Raw genomic sequence first — 15,263 nt, 5'->3', positions numbered from 1 at the left:
AATGAGTATTTTTTGATATCAATATGTTGCCTTACCAAATAAGCATAAGTTACCTTTCCCAACCTTGATCTGAATTGAACCCATCCAAAATTTCGGTCATTTCGTCATGAGTTCCCACAAAATGTGCGTTCGGCATTTGAGTATCTACGAGTATCTGCATCTGTGAATCTTTTTCAAATGCTGCTTCAAATCCAAACGTAAAATCCGTACGCATTCGTATGCGAATGCGATCAAAATGTATTGGCAGAGACCGAAATAAAGTGCACATGGCTCGCCGCCGATTGATAAAAGATAAAAATAAAGAGATCGGCCTCTCTTTATGCGGAATGTGCGCTCGCATTCGCCTGTAAATTCTCGAAGGGAACGCGTGCAATTCGGAGCATCGAAGCACCCAAGGTGATTACATAAAGCCAGAAAACCAGAACCATGCAGAAGGCCATCAAGAAGGAGCTCAGCTTCTCGCTGGACACGCTGGAGCGTTATAGAGCCAAGTACGGACGCAGTGCATCGCTGGACACAAACGGTACACCTATTGCACACACAGACGGCGAGCCGGCTGCTCCTGCGCCGCCACCGCCCTCGATCTTCACAAAGTCCTTGTCGCCACCAAAGATGACCAAGCTGCAGGAGCTGCAGCAGAAGAAGGAGGCCTATTTAAGGGCCAAGGAGCACGAGCGGGAAATGGAGCAGCTGCAGCGCACAGAGAGAAGGTCCATCATAAATAGTTCGGATACGCCCAAACCCAAGACAGGCAGTCCACCAAGCACTTCGCCGACTCCCAATGCAAGTTCCTCGTCAACCGCTGCCGTGGCCACCAAGTCCTCCAGTCCAGCTGGCTACACCAACTGGTCGAATCACCATGCCACACTCTGCTCCCAGTCGTGGGTGGCCATCTCCGAGCTCATGTACTTCTGCGACAAATATGAGTTCACCACCCTCAGCACTCGCGATCTGAGGACGCACCAGGAGATCGTGGCCGAGGTGAGAGCTCTGCTGTCCGGCAAGGCGCCCTTCGATCAGCGCACACGCTTCCCGGGTAACATCCACGATCCGGAGAACCTGTGGGTTTGCATCGGTCGCTGTGCCAGCGTGGAGTACCATCTGCAGCGCATCATCAGCATCTTTCGCAAACCTCTCAATCAATTGACACCGGACAAACAGCGAACGGTGCGTCAGAACTTCCACCTGGCGGTCAGCGAACTGCGACTGGACATCTCGGCGAGGATTAGCGAGGTGCGGCTGTACGATCGCCTGGTCTTTGAGCGCGAGTTCCGGCTGGAGTGGCAGGATGAGGAGGCCTAGTGGATTAAAGGGTTTAAAGGATGAGTTAGGTGGACAATAACGTTTATTGGCAATTCTTCGCTCTTTTTTGCGGTGCGCGGTGGAAAAAACGGTTACAAAAATACACTTGGACACAGGAGGCCGGAGCATGGAGCACACGAATATGGTAACCAGTGTGCTGGCTGCTCCATTCAACATACATATAAGTGGTATCTCGTCAACTGATCATCATTATGATTTCTTTGGCTGCAATTGATTTGCTTAGTAGTTAACGTAAGGAACATTTTGAATCAGAAAGATCTTGCATAAATTCTGTATAGATTACACAAAGCATTAGAAACATCATAATCAAGATCAGTTGTCGCACATGCCCATATACAAAGTTAACCACATATTTCACAAATCTAGGCCATGGATTGCCTCCATCAAATGCTCGCACAACTAAATCTAAAGGCCGCCGGCGGTCAGGTGGAATCTGAGGATACAGCTTGAGCCTGTCCGCCGATTAAGCCAACTTATTGCTCCGTAATACGTAATACAAACATTTATATATATGTACACAATGCTAGCGGTATAAATAAAGCACTTTTGTGTGGGCCAACATGGATTTGCTTGCGAACAAGTGTGCTGCTAGTGCGGAGTGCTTAAACATCTAGCGGAAGATTCAGGTTGCAGATTATCATAGTTCTTTCTGGATCCCAGGGATCTCTTCAGTGGGTTCGTTTAACGTGCAGCTAGTCAACATCTGTGTAATCTGTAATCTCTAATGCCAAACAACATCTAATGGCGGAATGAACCTAGCAGAACTTGAGCTTCATCTTGCTGGTCTTGGGCACATTGCGGATGGTGAGGGAGATGCGTGGGGATCGGCGTACTAGGTGATCGCCGATCTTGTAGGTGTTCTCGCACAGATCGTAGTTGCAGATGCGATCGCAGAGCACATCCTCGCTGGTCTCGGAGATGGCGTGCAGATAGTCGCTGTACAGCGTGTCCTTGAGGATGAGCAGGCTGCGCGGTTCCAGGAGCAGCTTGAAGAGCACTTCACGGGTCGTCTGATCTCCAGCTTCTGCTTCAGTGGTGGTGTCCTCACGTTTAGCGAATTCCAGCACGGTGTGAGCACCCGTCGAAATGGTGGAGATGATGGGATGGAACAGTGGTCCATCTGTGTGCGGCAGAATTCCCTGACCCGGCAGATACTCGTTGACCAAAACATGATTGGCGTTTTGCGACTCGAACACGCCCAGATTGTTGACCTTGTCCACATAGGTCTGCAGCCACTCTGGAATCTCCTCGGCAATCATTCCGTTGGGATGCGGCACACCGCCGTAGTTGACCAACCGGCGGTTCAGCAGCTGCGTCCATCGAGGCTTCGGAGTGCGCTCGATGTGACTCAGGATGCGCTGCTCCTCCTCGGAAGTGATGAAGTTCGGAATGTACATGACAGTCGGTGGGCACTGGAAAGGATAAGCAAGGATAACGAGGACTTCACTCGCGACACTTGGATGTAATTAGCTTGCCTTGCGCACTTCAAAGCCCGTGAAATCCATGATTAGGTCTACGCTTATCTATCGGAATGCTACTCTAATGCTAATTCTACTTTAATTGCAAATCAATACTTTTGTTGGGCTTTGAATTCTGCATCAGCTGTTCGGAAAAACAAGGGTGCCCGTATATTCACTGACATATGGAGTAAATGTAACTTTTGCTTTTAAGCTTTGAACGATTGTATTTTAATTAAGACAATACATTATTTGAGGATTAGTAATTAAAAAATCATTTATTTTTAATGAAACAGCTTTCAACTGTTTAAATGTCGTTGCCATCATGTAAAGCTATCGATATACCACATTCCGATACATCTAACCCAGAGCCGCAAATTGCCATCGCTATTTCAAAGCAAAACAAATTTTCCATTCCACGTATCAGAACATTTATCCAATAGGAAAATAAGATCAATAAATATAATAAAGATCCGGAAATCCGGACCGACGGCAGCAGAATGAGTGTTCTGGAACAGCTGGGTACTCTAGACATCGGCACAAATGAGGAGGTGGACGAAACGCTGCAGCGGATTGCCGACGAAGAGGTGGAGTGCCAAGTCAATAAAACTCCGGTTGAGTCTCATGTGTTTCCTCCGTTTTAGGCAAAAGTAAACGAGAGACTGGAGTCGCTGCTGGCCAAACAATGCCAGATTGAGGCCAAAATGAGTGGCATTGGGCGATCCCTTAGTCTGTTGCACACGGTGGACAGCGATTCCAACAAGCTGAACGACCAGATCGTAAACACTGCCCAGTTGGCCGAATCGGTGAGCGCCAAGGTGCGCCGGTTGGATTTGGCCAGGTGCCGTGCCTCCGAATGCCAACAGCGGGTGCACGATCTTATCGACCTGCATCTGTGCAGCCAGGGCGTGGTAAAGGCCATCGGCGAGGAGGACTACGAGAAGAGCGCCACACACATTGCCCGCTTCCTGGCGATGGATCAGCAACTGCTGCGACGCACCGCCGACGACGTTCAGGGCTCCATAACATCGGTTAGCGATGCGGTCAAGACGCTGGAGGACGCCACCGAGAAGACCCGTGTGCTGATTGCCAAGCGCTTCGATGAGGCGGTCAAAGCCGATGACTTGGCCTCTGTGGAAAGATTCTTCAAAATCTTCCCTCTTGTTGGTTGCCATCGCACCGGAATCGAAAAGTTCTCGCTCTACATTTGCCAGAAGCTGGCAAACAAGGCGCAAAAGGAACTTAGGAACGCCCAGGACATAGCCAAGGCGGAATCACGCCTGCAACTGGCCTACGCAGATCGGCTGACTGCTATTCTGGAAAACTTCGCAAGGGTGGTGGAAGTCAATCAGCCGATAATCGAAGCCTTTTACGGACAAGCGTAGGTAGCTTAGTTACGGCAAAACAGTATCTCTTAAAATATGCAGTTCTCCCGCAGTTCATCATCTCTCATCGACATGGTGTCCATACTGCAGCACGAATGCGATACGGAGGTGAAGAATCTTCTAATGGAGTTCAACAAGAACCGACAGATTCAGTACCGCAGCAAGCAAGTAAATGAATCCACTCAGCGGTCGGCCGGTGGCGGAAATCTCGGGAGCAACAGCATCCAGGCACTGGGTCATTATAGGAAACCATCTGGCGGCTCGGTGGACAAGCTAAATCCCAAGGAAATCGATGCCATTATAGCTGAAATAACCGTCATGCACGCCAGGGTCGAGTTATATTTTCGATTTATGCGACGTCGCTTACAGGCAAGGATAAAAGGCTCTCAAAAAATGGCTAGATAACTATTAGTATTGCAGGTTCATGTGGAGACGTGTGTGCCGGAAAAGGAGCAGTTGGATATAATGGAACGCTATGAGAAGATCATGAAGAACTCCGATCTGCGCCGCCAAATGCAGGAAATTCTGAGTACCTACTTGCTGCTGGAAAGGTAAAATTCGGAAATTACTTTAAGCTGCTTAACTGTTTGTAATTGTTTATATATTTTTTAGATATTTCATGGAGGAGAGCGTGCTGAAGGCCATCGGCTTGGACACCTATGAGTCTGGGCAGCAGTGTTCGTCCATGGTGGACGATGTGTTCTTCATTCTTCGCAAATCCATTCGCAGGGCCCTGACAACCCAGTCGATAAACGGAACCTGTGCTGTGATCAACAACGTGGCTGCCTGCCTGGATGGTGATTTTGTGAGCGCACTTAAGGCGCCCTTGAAAAGCGGCTATCCATCGGGCTACATCGACTTGGCCCAGGCGTACAATGCTATCCAAACGACGCTGCAGCAGGGAAAACTACATTCCAGTGATGCCGATCGAGGTCGAGCCAATTTCCTGGTCCAGCTGAACAATGCCGACATATCGACGGAGTATATTGAGACCTTGTGTCAGACGATGGAACAGGAAATTGGTGGCACATTTCCACAAACGACGCCGGTGGAGCGTCAAATGCTGGACAGCTGCCTCACGGAACTTAAAGCTGTGCGGGACGCGTTGAAAGCCACCGTTGATTTTGGAATGCAGCAGCTGCGATCCAGTGTCATTAAGCCACGTCTCAATCCCTGGATCAATCAGTTCCTGAACTACAGTCACAATTTGAATGAGGTAAGTATCTGTATGGACTAAAGTATATGTATGAGAACGCAATGCAATCTGTTGTTATAGGAGGAACTTGCTGCTTACGAAGCTGGGGAGACGTTTGTCCAGTTTTTTATTGTGCAATTAGATGGACTCCTCAACTCTTTTAAGAACTCGTTGAGTCCGCGCAACTATGATGCGCTCGTTAGCATTTTGGCGACCGAAGTGACTATTCAATTGGAACGGGCTATTAAGAAAATCAGCTTTAATAGAGTAAGTATCTAAGCAGGTCAAATTTAAATTGTGGAATAATAATAATAGATTATGTTCAAATTAAAAAGCTCGGCGGTCTGGTGCTTGATCAGGAAGTTCGTGCCTTGGGCAGTTATCTAACAGGAGCCACATCTTGGTCGGTTCGGGATAAGATGACACGTATCTCCCAAATAGCTACGCTCCTCAATCTGGACAAGATTACCGAGCTATCGGAGTACTGGAATCCGGAGAATAACAAAGAGATGTCAACTTGGCATCTCACACCTAACGAAGTTCGCACATTTTTAACGTTAAGGTAATTAAAATATAACATTTTCTTCCATTTTATTGATCGTACGATTGTGTTTTTTCAGAAATGACTTTCGTATAGAAGACATTAAGCGGCTACAACTTTAGGCAAAAACATTGTATTCATGCGGACGTATTATGACTGGCACTGAACCAACAATTGAAATCCAAACGCAAAAGCAGCTGCGAAAGCGGACCCAAGGAAGATGCTGATTTTACATCGACTAATAGTTGGATAAGGCTCGCAATTTGAACACCAAAACTATAAGAAAACACAGTTTTATTATTATAATAACCCACGATAATTGATAAAGTAAAATAACGATTGACATTATCACTCGATTACTTATCCAAAATGTAAAGACATACCTTTCATTAAGTTGATCGACTTCATCCTCCAAGTCATCAGACGGATCTTTCGTTTGGGTCATATGCGTAAACTTCTCACATATGCCAAGGAGTTTAAGAAGGGTTCCATAAATGGGATTTCGGTTTTGGCTCCCGGTGACATTCAATTGGTTCTCTGATTCGTTAAGCAGGAAGCAATGGGAAAGAACATTTGCCAGAAATACAGTGTGAGCCCTTTGTATAACTTCGAAATCACTTTTGCTCTTGATCACTTTCATCAAAATTCCAAATTGATCTGTAACAAAATGTGAGCTAGTTTCGATCAATTTCGTATTACAAAAACTTACTTTCCAGCACATCAACTTGGATGTAATACTGCATGTTGTTCAGAAAGAACATTAGATAGTTGCGAAGAGTTATGATTTTGTTATTTGAAGGTGCATCCCTTGCAATCTTCGCCCTCCAAGTCTGCTTGGCCCAGACCCTTTGTATTTCGTATTGATACGTTCGAATGATCAGTAAAAATCTGAATATATTGTTGTACCGCTCGATCGTTGTTGGGGAGAACAATAGATTCAATGGCCACTCATACTCATACTTCAGACTGAGGCCTTGCAGAAAATTAAAGTCGGAGGTATCGTCTGGTTCAGCAGTGCTTCTCTGGCAGATCAGTGAAAACTTTTCCAAGTCATCTGAGATTCCCGTGATAGTAGCTGCCAGCTGAGTATGAGTTAAAAATGTAGATCTCAAATACATATTTAACAACATTACGCTCAAATAGTACCTCAAATGATCTAGTGACGTTTTTAAAACGTTCTTCCCGATATGTTTCCATGGTGCCGACCATTTGCGAGCAGAACTCCAAGTAGAACTCTCCCCTGCCCAGCAAAAAGAAGTCCTTAATCAGCCCCATTTGCCGCACCAGATCAACTTCGTTCACAGCGATCTCCGACAGCCGGCCGCTAACGTAATTCTTGATATCGTTAATAACCTTCTCGAGGCGAAACACATTGATGGTGTCCTCGTTGCTCAGATCAACGACCATTTTAAAGAACTCGGACTCCTTGCCGCTCCACAGCTCATAGATATCATCCGAATCCAACTCAGCCAGTTTTGCCGCCAGTGGGTTGGTTTTGTTTTTAACTTTTACGTTGCGCCCCATTTTAAAGACCAGCACTGTTTGTCCCACGAACAGAACTTTTTCGGCGAAAACGATGGAGAGAAATCCTGGCAGCTGAGACATATTCAACTCGTATTGCCATATGTAGTCCTCGGGGTTTTTCTCTGCACTCTGGATATAGAAATGCTATTTATAAAATAGGGTAAGGGTAATCATTTGTTAAGTTGTTACCAGAAGTGAGCCAGTGGCTGATTTGCTGAATGAGCCACCATCAACTGCATCCGTTGGGTTGAACTTAATAAAGAATTCCGAGTGGACATCGTCGATCACTCCAAACAACAGCCAGTGAGCCAGGCTGGAGAAAAATGCGTTCTTAACAGGCTTCATAATTCTGCATAATGAAGAGCATTTGTATTATGGAAATATGGCTTTGTGTGTTGGCTATGACTTGCATCTTGATTGCTTTTTCCAGTTGAATGTCGCCGTGCTCGCACTGCTGATGTAGATTGTGGAGCAAGACGCATCCTCGCAGTTTCAGCACACAAATCTCTGTGATTAGATTACGGATGAACACCAGAAGGGGAAACTTGGCGTACAGGGCATTGTAGACATATGAGAGCGAGTTGCGCTCGTTACCCAAACAATACTTTTCCAGACGGTCGATCTCCGCGTAGTAATCCTCCAGAGCCAGTTCAATGCCCTTGGCCAAATTGAGCATGTAGTAACCATGTAAACGATGCAAGCTTCCATTTATACCTGGAATTTCGTCAGGTGTGTCGGACTTCCTTCCCGATGAATTGGTAAACTGCTCAACTTCTTGGTAAACCTTAATGATTTTTATAATGTCCATAAATATCTCCCGCTCGCAAGGATGTATGAACTGGTCAATGACTGTGGTTTCCTAGAAAGTTCGCTTGTAAGACTTTCGAAATTATTCATTCCAACGATTTTACTTACATTGAATGCCTTTATACCCAGCTGTTCCGGATTGTGGCTCCGGCAGGCCAATAACAAATCGTGTATCATTGTTTTGCTGCTTTAATTCGGTATTTGTATTTTATTTGCGCCAGATGTCCGACAGAGATGACACATATCCTGCCCCGTCCGTTATCGATAAGAACCAACTAACCGATAGAATTAGGGGCATTCCCTTCCCGCCAACTGATTTTGATTTTAAATTTTGAAAATTCGCAGAACAAGTTCTTTGATAGCATATATAATATATTTGATTGATCATATGGGAAACAAAAGTGCTCTAGTCCTACTGTGAGCAGAATGTTCAGGTGCAGTTCTTGCAAAGAATTATCCAGAATAGTTGGCATCCTAGGACATCCACTGCATAACGATAAATAATACTGCCCGAGGACATCCACTTGCCCCGTATAACGATTAAGTAATTCGGCAAAGTTATGGCAAATAAATCAATGCTACAAATGAAGATAAAATGGAAACACAATTTGTTATACTCTGTAAAAATAGATCTTTTTACTAAAACGTCATGTAGGCAATTAATTCCTCCATTTACACTTGATCGTAATCAATATTGGAATTACACGCCCAGTCCGGCAGTTCGGTTTCGTACTCCCAACCAATGCCCTGAAAATAGAATTTAATTTGAAATTAATTCGTTAAAAGGCAGAGTTTGAAACTGACCTTGTATTTCCATGCATGCAAGTACATTATGAGATCCTTTGTGCCAGGGTCTCTGTAGTTTAACTTGCATTCAGAACATTGTGGATCGGAAGTTGCCTTCTTGGAATCAAAAGACCTGTCTGGCTCTTCATAGCACGTTTGGGTGGCAATCTGTGCAGTAGCCTATAAGCATTGTATTCTCCAGTACAAATATTTTGAGTTACTTACTTCGTTACTTGGTTCAAGGTTTTGCGAAATCACGGGCTTTTCCGTCTCACTATTGATATGGTTTTCTACTACTGAAGTACTCGCTGCTGCGTTTTTTATTTCCCCTGATACGATTTGATCTTCTTCCAAACCCAACCAGGTTTCTGCATTATGAATGCTAATTAGGTTGCTGATCAACTGTTCCTCGCTTATTCCACCGATATCTCCTCCTCTCCCTTTCAATGGACCGAAAACCTCATGGTTGTACAAGGGATCATTTGAAATGGGATAGCCTGTGGTATACAAGTGTTATAATTGCATGGAGTTATCTTGTTATGGCTTACCCAAGTATTGTAAATGCACTCGTATTTGGTGCATTCGTCCTGTAAGTGGTTTGCACAAAACAATACTGTCACTGCCCACTTCGCCAATTCTTTTAAATGTGGTCTTACAGTCCTTGCCCTTCGGTGAAACCTTACAGACTCCTATTTTGTAGCTCACGACGTCGATTTTCTCATTGCATTCAACTATGCCACTACGAAATAAATGAAAAATGAACATAAATATAAAAGATTAGATGCATTTTGCACTCACTCTGGAAAGCGTCCCTCAACGCGGCAAACGTATTCCTTTTGCACTTGTCGAGTTCGGATTTGCAGCTCCAGTTCGCGGGCTTTTTCAGCAGTCCGTCCAAACAAAAGCAGGCCAGAAGTGAGACGATCCAATCTGTGGATGGTTCGCAGGTTCTTCAGATTATGCTCCTTGGCCAGGATGAAAACTACCGTGTTGTGTCTATATCTTCCACAAGGATGTACCTACAAAACATACGATTGTTATTATATAAAATTCCATGTAAATTAGTATACCTACCGGTATCGATGCCGGCTTATTAACAACCACAATATCCTTGTCCATGAAAACAATCTTGATGGGCTGTGAAGTAACAGGGACTTCGTGTCTAGAATGCAAATGTGTGCATATTCAAATGAGATTTCCTACTGATGCTTACCTATGCACCACATTGGCCAGCAGATCATTGTGCTTGATTCTATAGTCCTTGGGCACTTTCTCAGAGTTAACAGTCAATTTTCCTGCTTCCAGGCTGCGCTCATATTCCTCCGGCGGAGCGGCTCGGAATTCGCGGACAAATACATCCAGAATTTTCTCATCAACCCAACGTCCTTTGGCGAACGTGGTGAATGTGAAAAAATATGGATACACCTTTCGCAGACCTATAGATTGCAATTTTATAGTAGAACATCTTCTAAGTTGTTTTATCAAGATGTTGGTCATACCATTCTCAAAATAATACGATGTTTCGTCGTATCTTTCATCGCTGAATCCAGGACGCTTGGTTTTTAGCCCATTGGCATCTAATTTTACTTTTTTCACATGGACTTCGTCATCTGTGCTGCAAGCTTTTCGCTTTTCCGGCAGAACTTCCTTCGATTGCGTTTCAGACTTTTCCTCTGATATGGAAATCTGTAAGATAAACCAAATCGGATAGTAATCAGCTTCATTTTCCATATATGTGATTGCCAAAATATATATAAATGATTTAAGGAACTTCACTTCAAGATGCAGAAAATACGAAAGCCTACCGTGCCAAAGTCATCATATATGTATGCTTATCAGCTTATCAGCTTTTCACACATTGGAGCCTTGTTTCCGGTGTTTGTGTGCAAACAATTCCTCGTTTTCTTTCTGCAGCCTAAGCATAATTTTCAGACAGACTGTTTGGTTTTCCTTGTTGCACACGAAAAGGAAAACACAAAAACTACAAAATTGGCTTCGAACCAGCAGTATTTTGTTAATTACTGGTCTACCAGCCAATATGTTCTAGCCAGGAAGCAAACATAGACAAAAGTCCATAATAAAACAGGTAAGAAGGTGCCATGTCGCTCGAGTTGTTTTAGGGTTATGCAAAGTTTTAAGTTATAAAATACAAACAAGACTAGAGGAGCTAACGCCCTTGGGTACTGCTTCTGGGTACTCCCTAATTTCATCCGGATCATCGTCTTGGAACTTATCCAACTGGAGGATAATAGCATGCTCTTCTTCCGTCGCCATCATTGGCTCATGTGTCATGGGTCACTGCTTATCGGCCCACATGCTCGCATAATTATCATACGAAATGGATATCCTCGGCGGCTGGAGTTCCCACTTGCCGCCAATCCGCATCCGATTTGTATAGTGTTTTTTGTAAACAAACCCACGCTTCTTCTTCTTCACATTCACCTACATTGATAACACAACCTTGTCACGACGTTGCCAGACCAATTCAATGTGGGCAACACCAATTTTCGGGTTGATTTGGCGCCTCGCAGATTTTTCAAGAGATTCGAATGTGCCATCTCTAAGGGTTTTTATTCACTTTACGGTCTTAATTAATATATAACACACAGTAATTACTTATGTAAGGAATACCTTTAATTTTTATTTATTTCACTACTTTTTTTGTCCCTGGCTATTATGCATTGTTCCAAGTCAATATGCCGCCATTATTATGCCAAATTAATTTACCATTATAAGTTAAAATCAATAATGATCGTTTTACAATTACAATCAAACCTTAATTATCATTAATAGTTATGAATCTCATGAAAACAAATTTAAATACGAAAGAAAATTCTACAAAATGAGGTTGATATGGCGAAATATAACCACCTTTGCATAAATAAAATAAATAATTAAGTATAATTATTGAGTCCGTGCAAAAAGCCCAACAAGAGTTTGTAAATTGGCAAGATGTAGGAATATTTGATATGTTCGAATCACACGGCTTGTTTTCTTAACAACCACTTTTCTATACATCTATAATTTAGTTAATTGCGCAAAGTGTGCCTGATCCGCAAAGCCACTTAGTCCACAGGCAGCCTATCTTCCCTTTTAATACCTCAGTTTGATGGCGCAAGCCAGTGTCAGTGGAATGGAAAATGGAAAAGGACTGCAGGCGACCAAGTCTTAGAGGGATTTTCCTCTTCCTGCTAACCAGTAACCACCATCCGCCATTCGCCATTCGCCATCCGCGGCGGTTTTCGTAATGTGTGTTTACATGGTATTGTAAGAATTATAAAAACGACTGGCCCAAAAGGCGCATCGCGGAAACAATGAGGACCGCACTTAGGATACCCACCCGCCCGTAAGCACGAGGCACTGACACTAATAATTGCGGAAACATCACGACCAACAGACCAACTTGACAAAAGTAGCTCGTTAGGCAGCCACCGCGCGAGATGCCGGGACACTAGAAGCCCACTGAAACCCCACCCAAAAAGAACTAATTATGACAAATCCGTGGTAAAATATCTACGAAGGCAAGTGAAACGTGTCCGTCCGAGTCCGTCCAGTTGGTCCCCACACATAACTTAACTCCTTCCAGACGACATCCTCGAGCTATTTCCCTATATATAATAATGTATATGTGTTTGTATACACCCCGTTTTTAGTTTATTGATTAGTTTAATTAGCGAGAGAGAATTAGGAATGGGTCCGGCGCTTTAAGTGTACACTCTGGCTAAATATTTAAGGCCATTTGACACTGTCACGTACGTTGAGGTGGTAGAACCAGCAAACAAAAAGCCACGAAACTTGCCAGCCTGTACCGGTTTTTGTGGGCCATTAAGGGTTTTGTCTAAAATCTGGTTTTTGTTGCACATCTTAGCAGAGCCCTAAATTTTTAAGAATCTACTGACGCCTAGGGGTGGCTTTAAATTTCTATGGCGGCCAGAACGTTGACTCTTCCACTGCAGGCACTGCAGTCTCGTTTATTGGGGCATTTGTGACTCAAAGTCTCGTAAAAGTGGCTTAAATCTCCAGGTACGCCTGGGTGCAGCAACTCCTCCTGGCTCCACCGCATGTTTATATCCAATTTTATGACTCTCGAAACTTTAAGGTAATAGAATAAAACTGAAATAAACCCATTTCTTGCACTCACATATGTGGGAGTCACGCAATGCTGTTTGAGCTTTGTATCGTTATTGTTATTAATTAGTTTGAAACTTACTACGAGGCTTCAAAACTATATTTTCTGAAGAATAAATAAAACAAAACACTTTAAGCTTCAATCAAAAACCTATTTTGTCTCTAGTTTATTACGTCAATTTAGATTTAAACTATATGATATGAAGTTCATTACAACAATTGAAATTAGCCCTAATTAATTGTTTAAATTAATGCAGCAAATTGCATTCGCTACTCCCTGATTAGCTTTTTAATTAAGTTTTAAGTGTGCGATTGGAGCTGCTGCATTGAAATTTCCCTCGACACCAATAATACTGCATAAGTGAGAGGACAGGAATCCGAATCCACACAATTTGCGAGCAGACCCGACTAAATTGTTTTGGGCATTCGATTCCCCCAAGATAAATATGCCCTTTTACTAGCTGCGAATCGGTCAAAGTTGGAGGAAGTGGTCGCCAGCCGCGGATTCCTCGCTATAAAGCGGGTAAATAAATGGGAATTAATAATGGAGGGGGACACGCCAGGGTAAACAAATATGCATTCAAGTGCATGAACAAAATGGTATTTAATCAAGTTAAGCTGAATTTTACACATAAATATATACCTGAATATATATTCCTAACATTTCTGTTTTGTTTTCTTTTGTATAAATACACAAGATATACTCAGATCATATGATGGTGTCGAAAATATGATATAAAATACGAGTAGTAACCGGATTATCAATTTTGTCACTACTTACCGGTGGATCTTTGCTTTCAGCTGGACTCCCATCCTGGTCGTCTGGAAACCACACGCATTTTGGGTCATCTTCTCGATCGTGGAGATTGCCACCCGAAGTGGGATTTGTGGACAGCATGTGGCGGTGCAGGAATATGTTCTCCACGTCCACGGATGATGCATCTCCATGCTGGGTTTGCGCATTTCTCAGGAGTTTGGGACTCTGCATTTTTGACAACCACGAGAATTGTTTATTGTTTTTGATTTGCGGCCGATTCACTAGAATATCTAAGCAACGCTATAATAGTAACAACAAGTTAGTCAACACGTGCGCAGACTGTAGTTTAAAACACAAAAACACTCTGCTTTATGCGATGATTTAATTGAATGAGTTGAATGATACTTTAATTCATAACACAAACACCACTTGCCAAACGAAGAACGCCTCTAAATTGCCGCAAAAACCGCATGAAAATTACGTTTTTATGCCGCAAGCAAGCAAAACCAAAACATTGCCTATCGATAAGCGCGCGAACCACTGATTCGCGCCAATTGAACTTCATTAGGGGTATTTGCACGGAACTTACTCGGGTTTCAAAACCAATCGAAACCGTTTTCGAAATGCTAACGTTGAACGTTGCGTGAAAGACAAATAAAGATTTAAGCTGGCACATAAAGTAACGATACACTTCCATCAAAAATGTTAAAAGTTTCTAAAGGTGCTATTTAAAACCTTCTACATTGAAGTTAATCTTTAAAATCTTCAAGCTGGTTAAGTTCTTTTAAATTAACACCAAGCACTCGAATTGAAAATCCGAATTAGCAGCAGTCATAAAGAAGTTAATTTATAACTGCCTGCAATATCGCGAATAATATACGACCCGCGTTGGCTTTTATCCAGCCTTAAGGCTTAATTACATTAACGTGTTCCCATATTTGGTAACTGCATACATGTGTGCGAACATGCATGTGGGAGTGTAATCTGAGGCCCAGCACACCTTTCTATATATATACCCTACATATGTATGTTATATACAGGTTGGTAAGAGATCTGTGTTGTTTATAAACACGCGCTTGATGGGCATGTTTAGAGGCAAAGCTTTTCTATGAAAGCGAAAAAGAACGCGATGTCGTCATTTTTAGTTTTGTCCAGGCGAAAAGTCAATTTAGAACAGTAGCTCAAATGTGCAGGTGTGTGTGCGGGCTCACACACACACAAACACACACACACAAGAATGCGGATGGGAGAAATTTAATGGGTGAGCTGGCGCACACCTACAAAATATCGTGCTGATTTAATCACTTTCTTCGTTTTTACAAACGAACGTCAACTTCTCGCACACACCCACACACCCACA

General features: G+C 43.4%; 5 protein-coding genes across 9 annotated transcripts; 2 read left to right on the top strand and 3 right to left on the bottom strand.

Annotated features, from left to right (window-relative positions):
- Positions 1–36: 36 nt before the first annotated feature.
- On the top strand, positions 37–1,302 carry LOC6731842. Its single transcript, XM_002078941.4, has one exon. It carries the CDS (start codon positions 427–429, stop codon positions 1,300–1,302), a length of 876 nt encoding a protein of 291 aa, XP_002078977.1. The 5' UTR covers positions 37–426.
- A 25-nt stretch (positions 1,303–1,327) lies between these two features.
- On the bottom strand, positions 1,328–2,964 carry LOC6731841 (alpha-ketoglutarate-dependent dioxygenase alkB homolog 6). The gene is made up of 2 exons (XM_002078940.4): positions 2,799–2,964; positions 1,328–2,735 (listed from the first exon to the last, which is right to left on the bottom strand). Exons 1-2 carry the CDS (start codon positions 2,826–2,828, stop codon positions 2,079–2,081), a joined length of 687 nt encoding a protein of 228 aa, XP_002078976.1. The 5' UTR covers positions 2,829–2,964; the 3' UTR covers positions 1,328–2,078.
- A 181-nt stretch (positions 2,965–3,145) lies between these two features.
- Positions 3,146–6,271, top strand: LOC6731840 (conserved oligomeric Golgi complex subunit 4). Its single transcript, XM_016178476.3, has 8 exons — positions 3,146–3,367; positions 3,425–4,161; positions 4,219–4,534; positions 4,586–4,716; positions 4,778–5,381; positions 5,442–5,627; positions 5,696–5,922; positions 5,981–6,271. Exons 1-8 carry the CDS (start codon positions 3,281–3,283, stop codon positions 6,021–6,023), a joined length of 2,331 nt encoding a protein of 776 aa, XP_016024524.1. The 5' UTR covers positions 3,146–3,280; the 3' UTR covers positions 6,024–6,271.
- On the bottom strand, positions 5,927–8,505 carry LOC6731839 (gamma-tubulin complex component 4 homolog). The gene is made up of 7 exons (XM_016179944.3): positions 8,341–8,505; positions 7,836–8,284; positions 7,615–7,774; positions 7,048–7,554; positions 6,611–6,983; positions 6,285–6,558; positions 5,927–6,177 (listed from the first exon to the last, which is right to left on the bottom strand). The coding sequence occupies exons 1-7, from the start codon at positions 8,407–8,409 to the stop codon at positions 6,039–6,041; spliced, it is 1,971 nt and encodes a 656-aa protein (XP_016024523.1). The 5' UTR covers positions 8,410–8,505; the 3' UTR covers positions 5,927–6,038.
- A 341-nt stretch (positions 8,506–8,846) lies between these two features.
- Positions 8,847–14,473, bottom strand: LOC6731838 (RNA pseudouridylate synthase domain-containing protein 2). 5 transcript variants are annotated; one of them, XM_016179942.3, is made up of 10 exons: positions 14,337–14,469; positions 13,928–14,203; positions 10,518–10,704; positions 10,232–10,454; positions 10,093–10,180; positions 9,817–10,037; positions 9,567–9,757; positions 9,244–9,515; positions 9,037–9,186; positions 8,847–8,979 (listed from the first exon to the last, which is right to left on the bottom strand). In XM_016179942.3, the coding sequence occupies exons 1-10, from the start codon at positions 14,466–14,468 to the stop codon at positions 8,905–8,907; spliced, it is 1,815 nt and encodes a 604-aa protein (XP_016024521.2). In that variant the 5' UTR covers position 14,469; the 3' UTR covers positions 8,847–8,904. The 5 variants fall into 5 exon arrangements, with proteins under 5 accessions (XP_016024521.2, XP_044779874.1, XP_044779875.1 ...); XM_044923939.1 differs by having other exon boundaries at positions 13,928–14,469; XM_044923940.1 differs by lacking the exons at positions 13,928–14,203; positions 14,337–14,469 and adding an exon at positions 11,173–11,307.
- Between the last annotated feature and the right edge of the window lie 790 nt (positions 14,474–15,263).

This window comes from Drosophila simulans, chromosome 2L (genome assembly GCF_016746395.2).
Source record: "Drosophila simulans strain w501 chromosome 2L, Prin_Dsim_3.1, whole genome shotgun sequence".
NCBI classification, from domain to species: domain Eukaryota; kingdom Metazoa; phylum Arthropoda; class Insecta; order Diptera; family Drosophilidae; genus Drosophila; species Drosophila simulans.
This window is presented reverse-complemented; position numbering and strand designations above follow the sequence as displayed.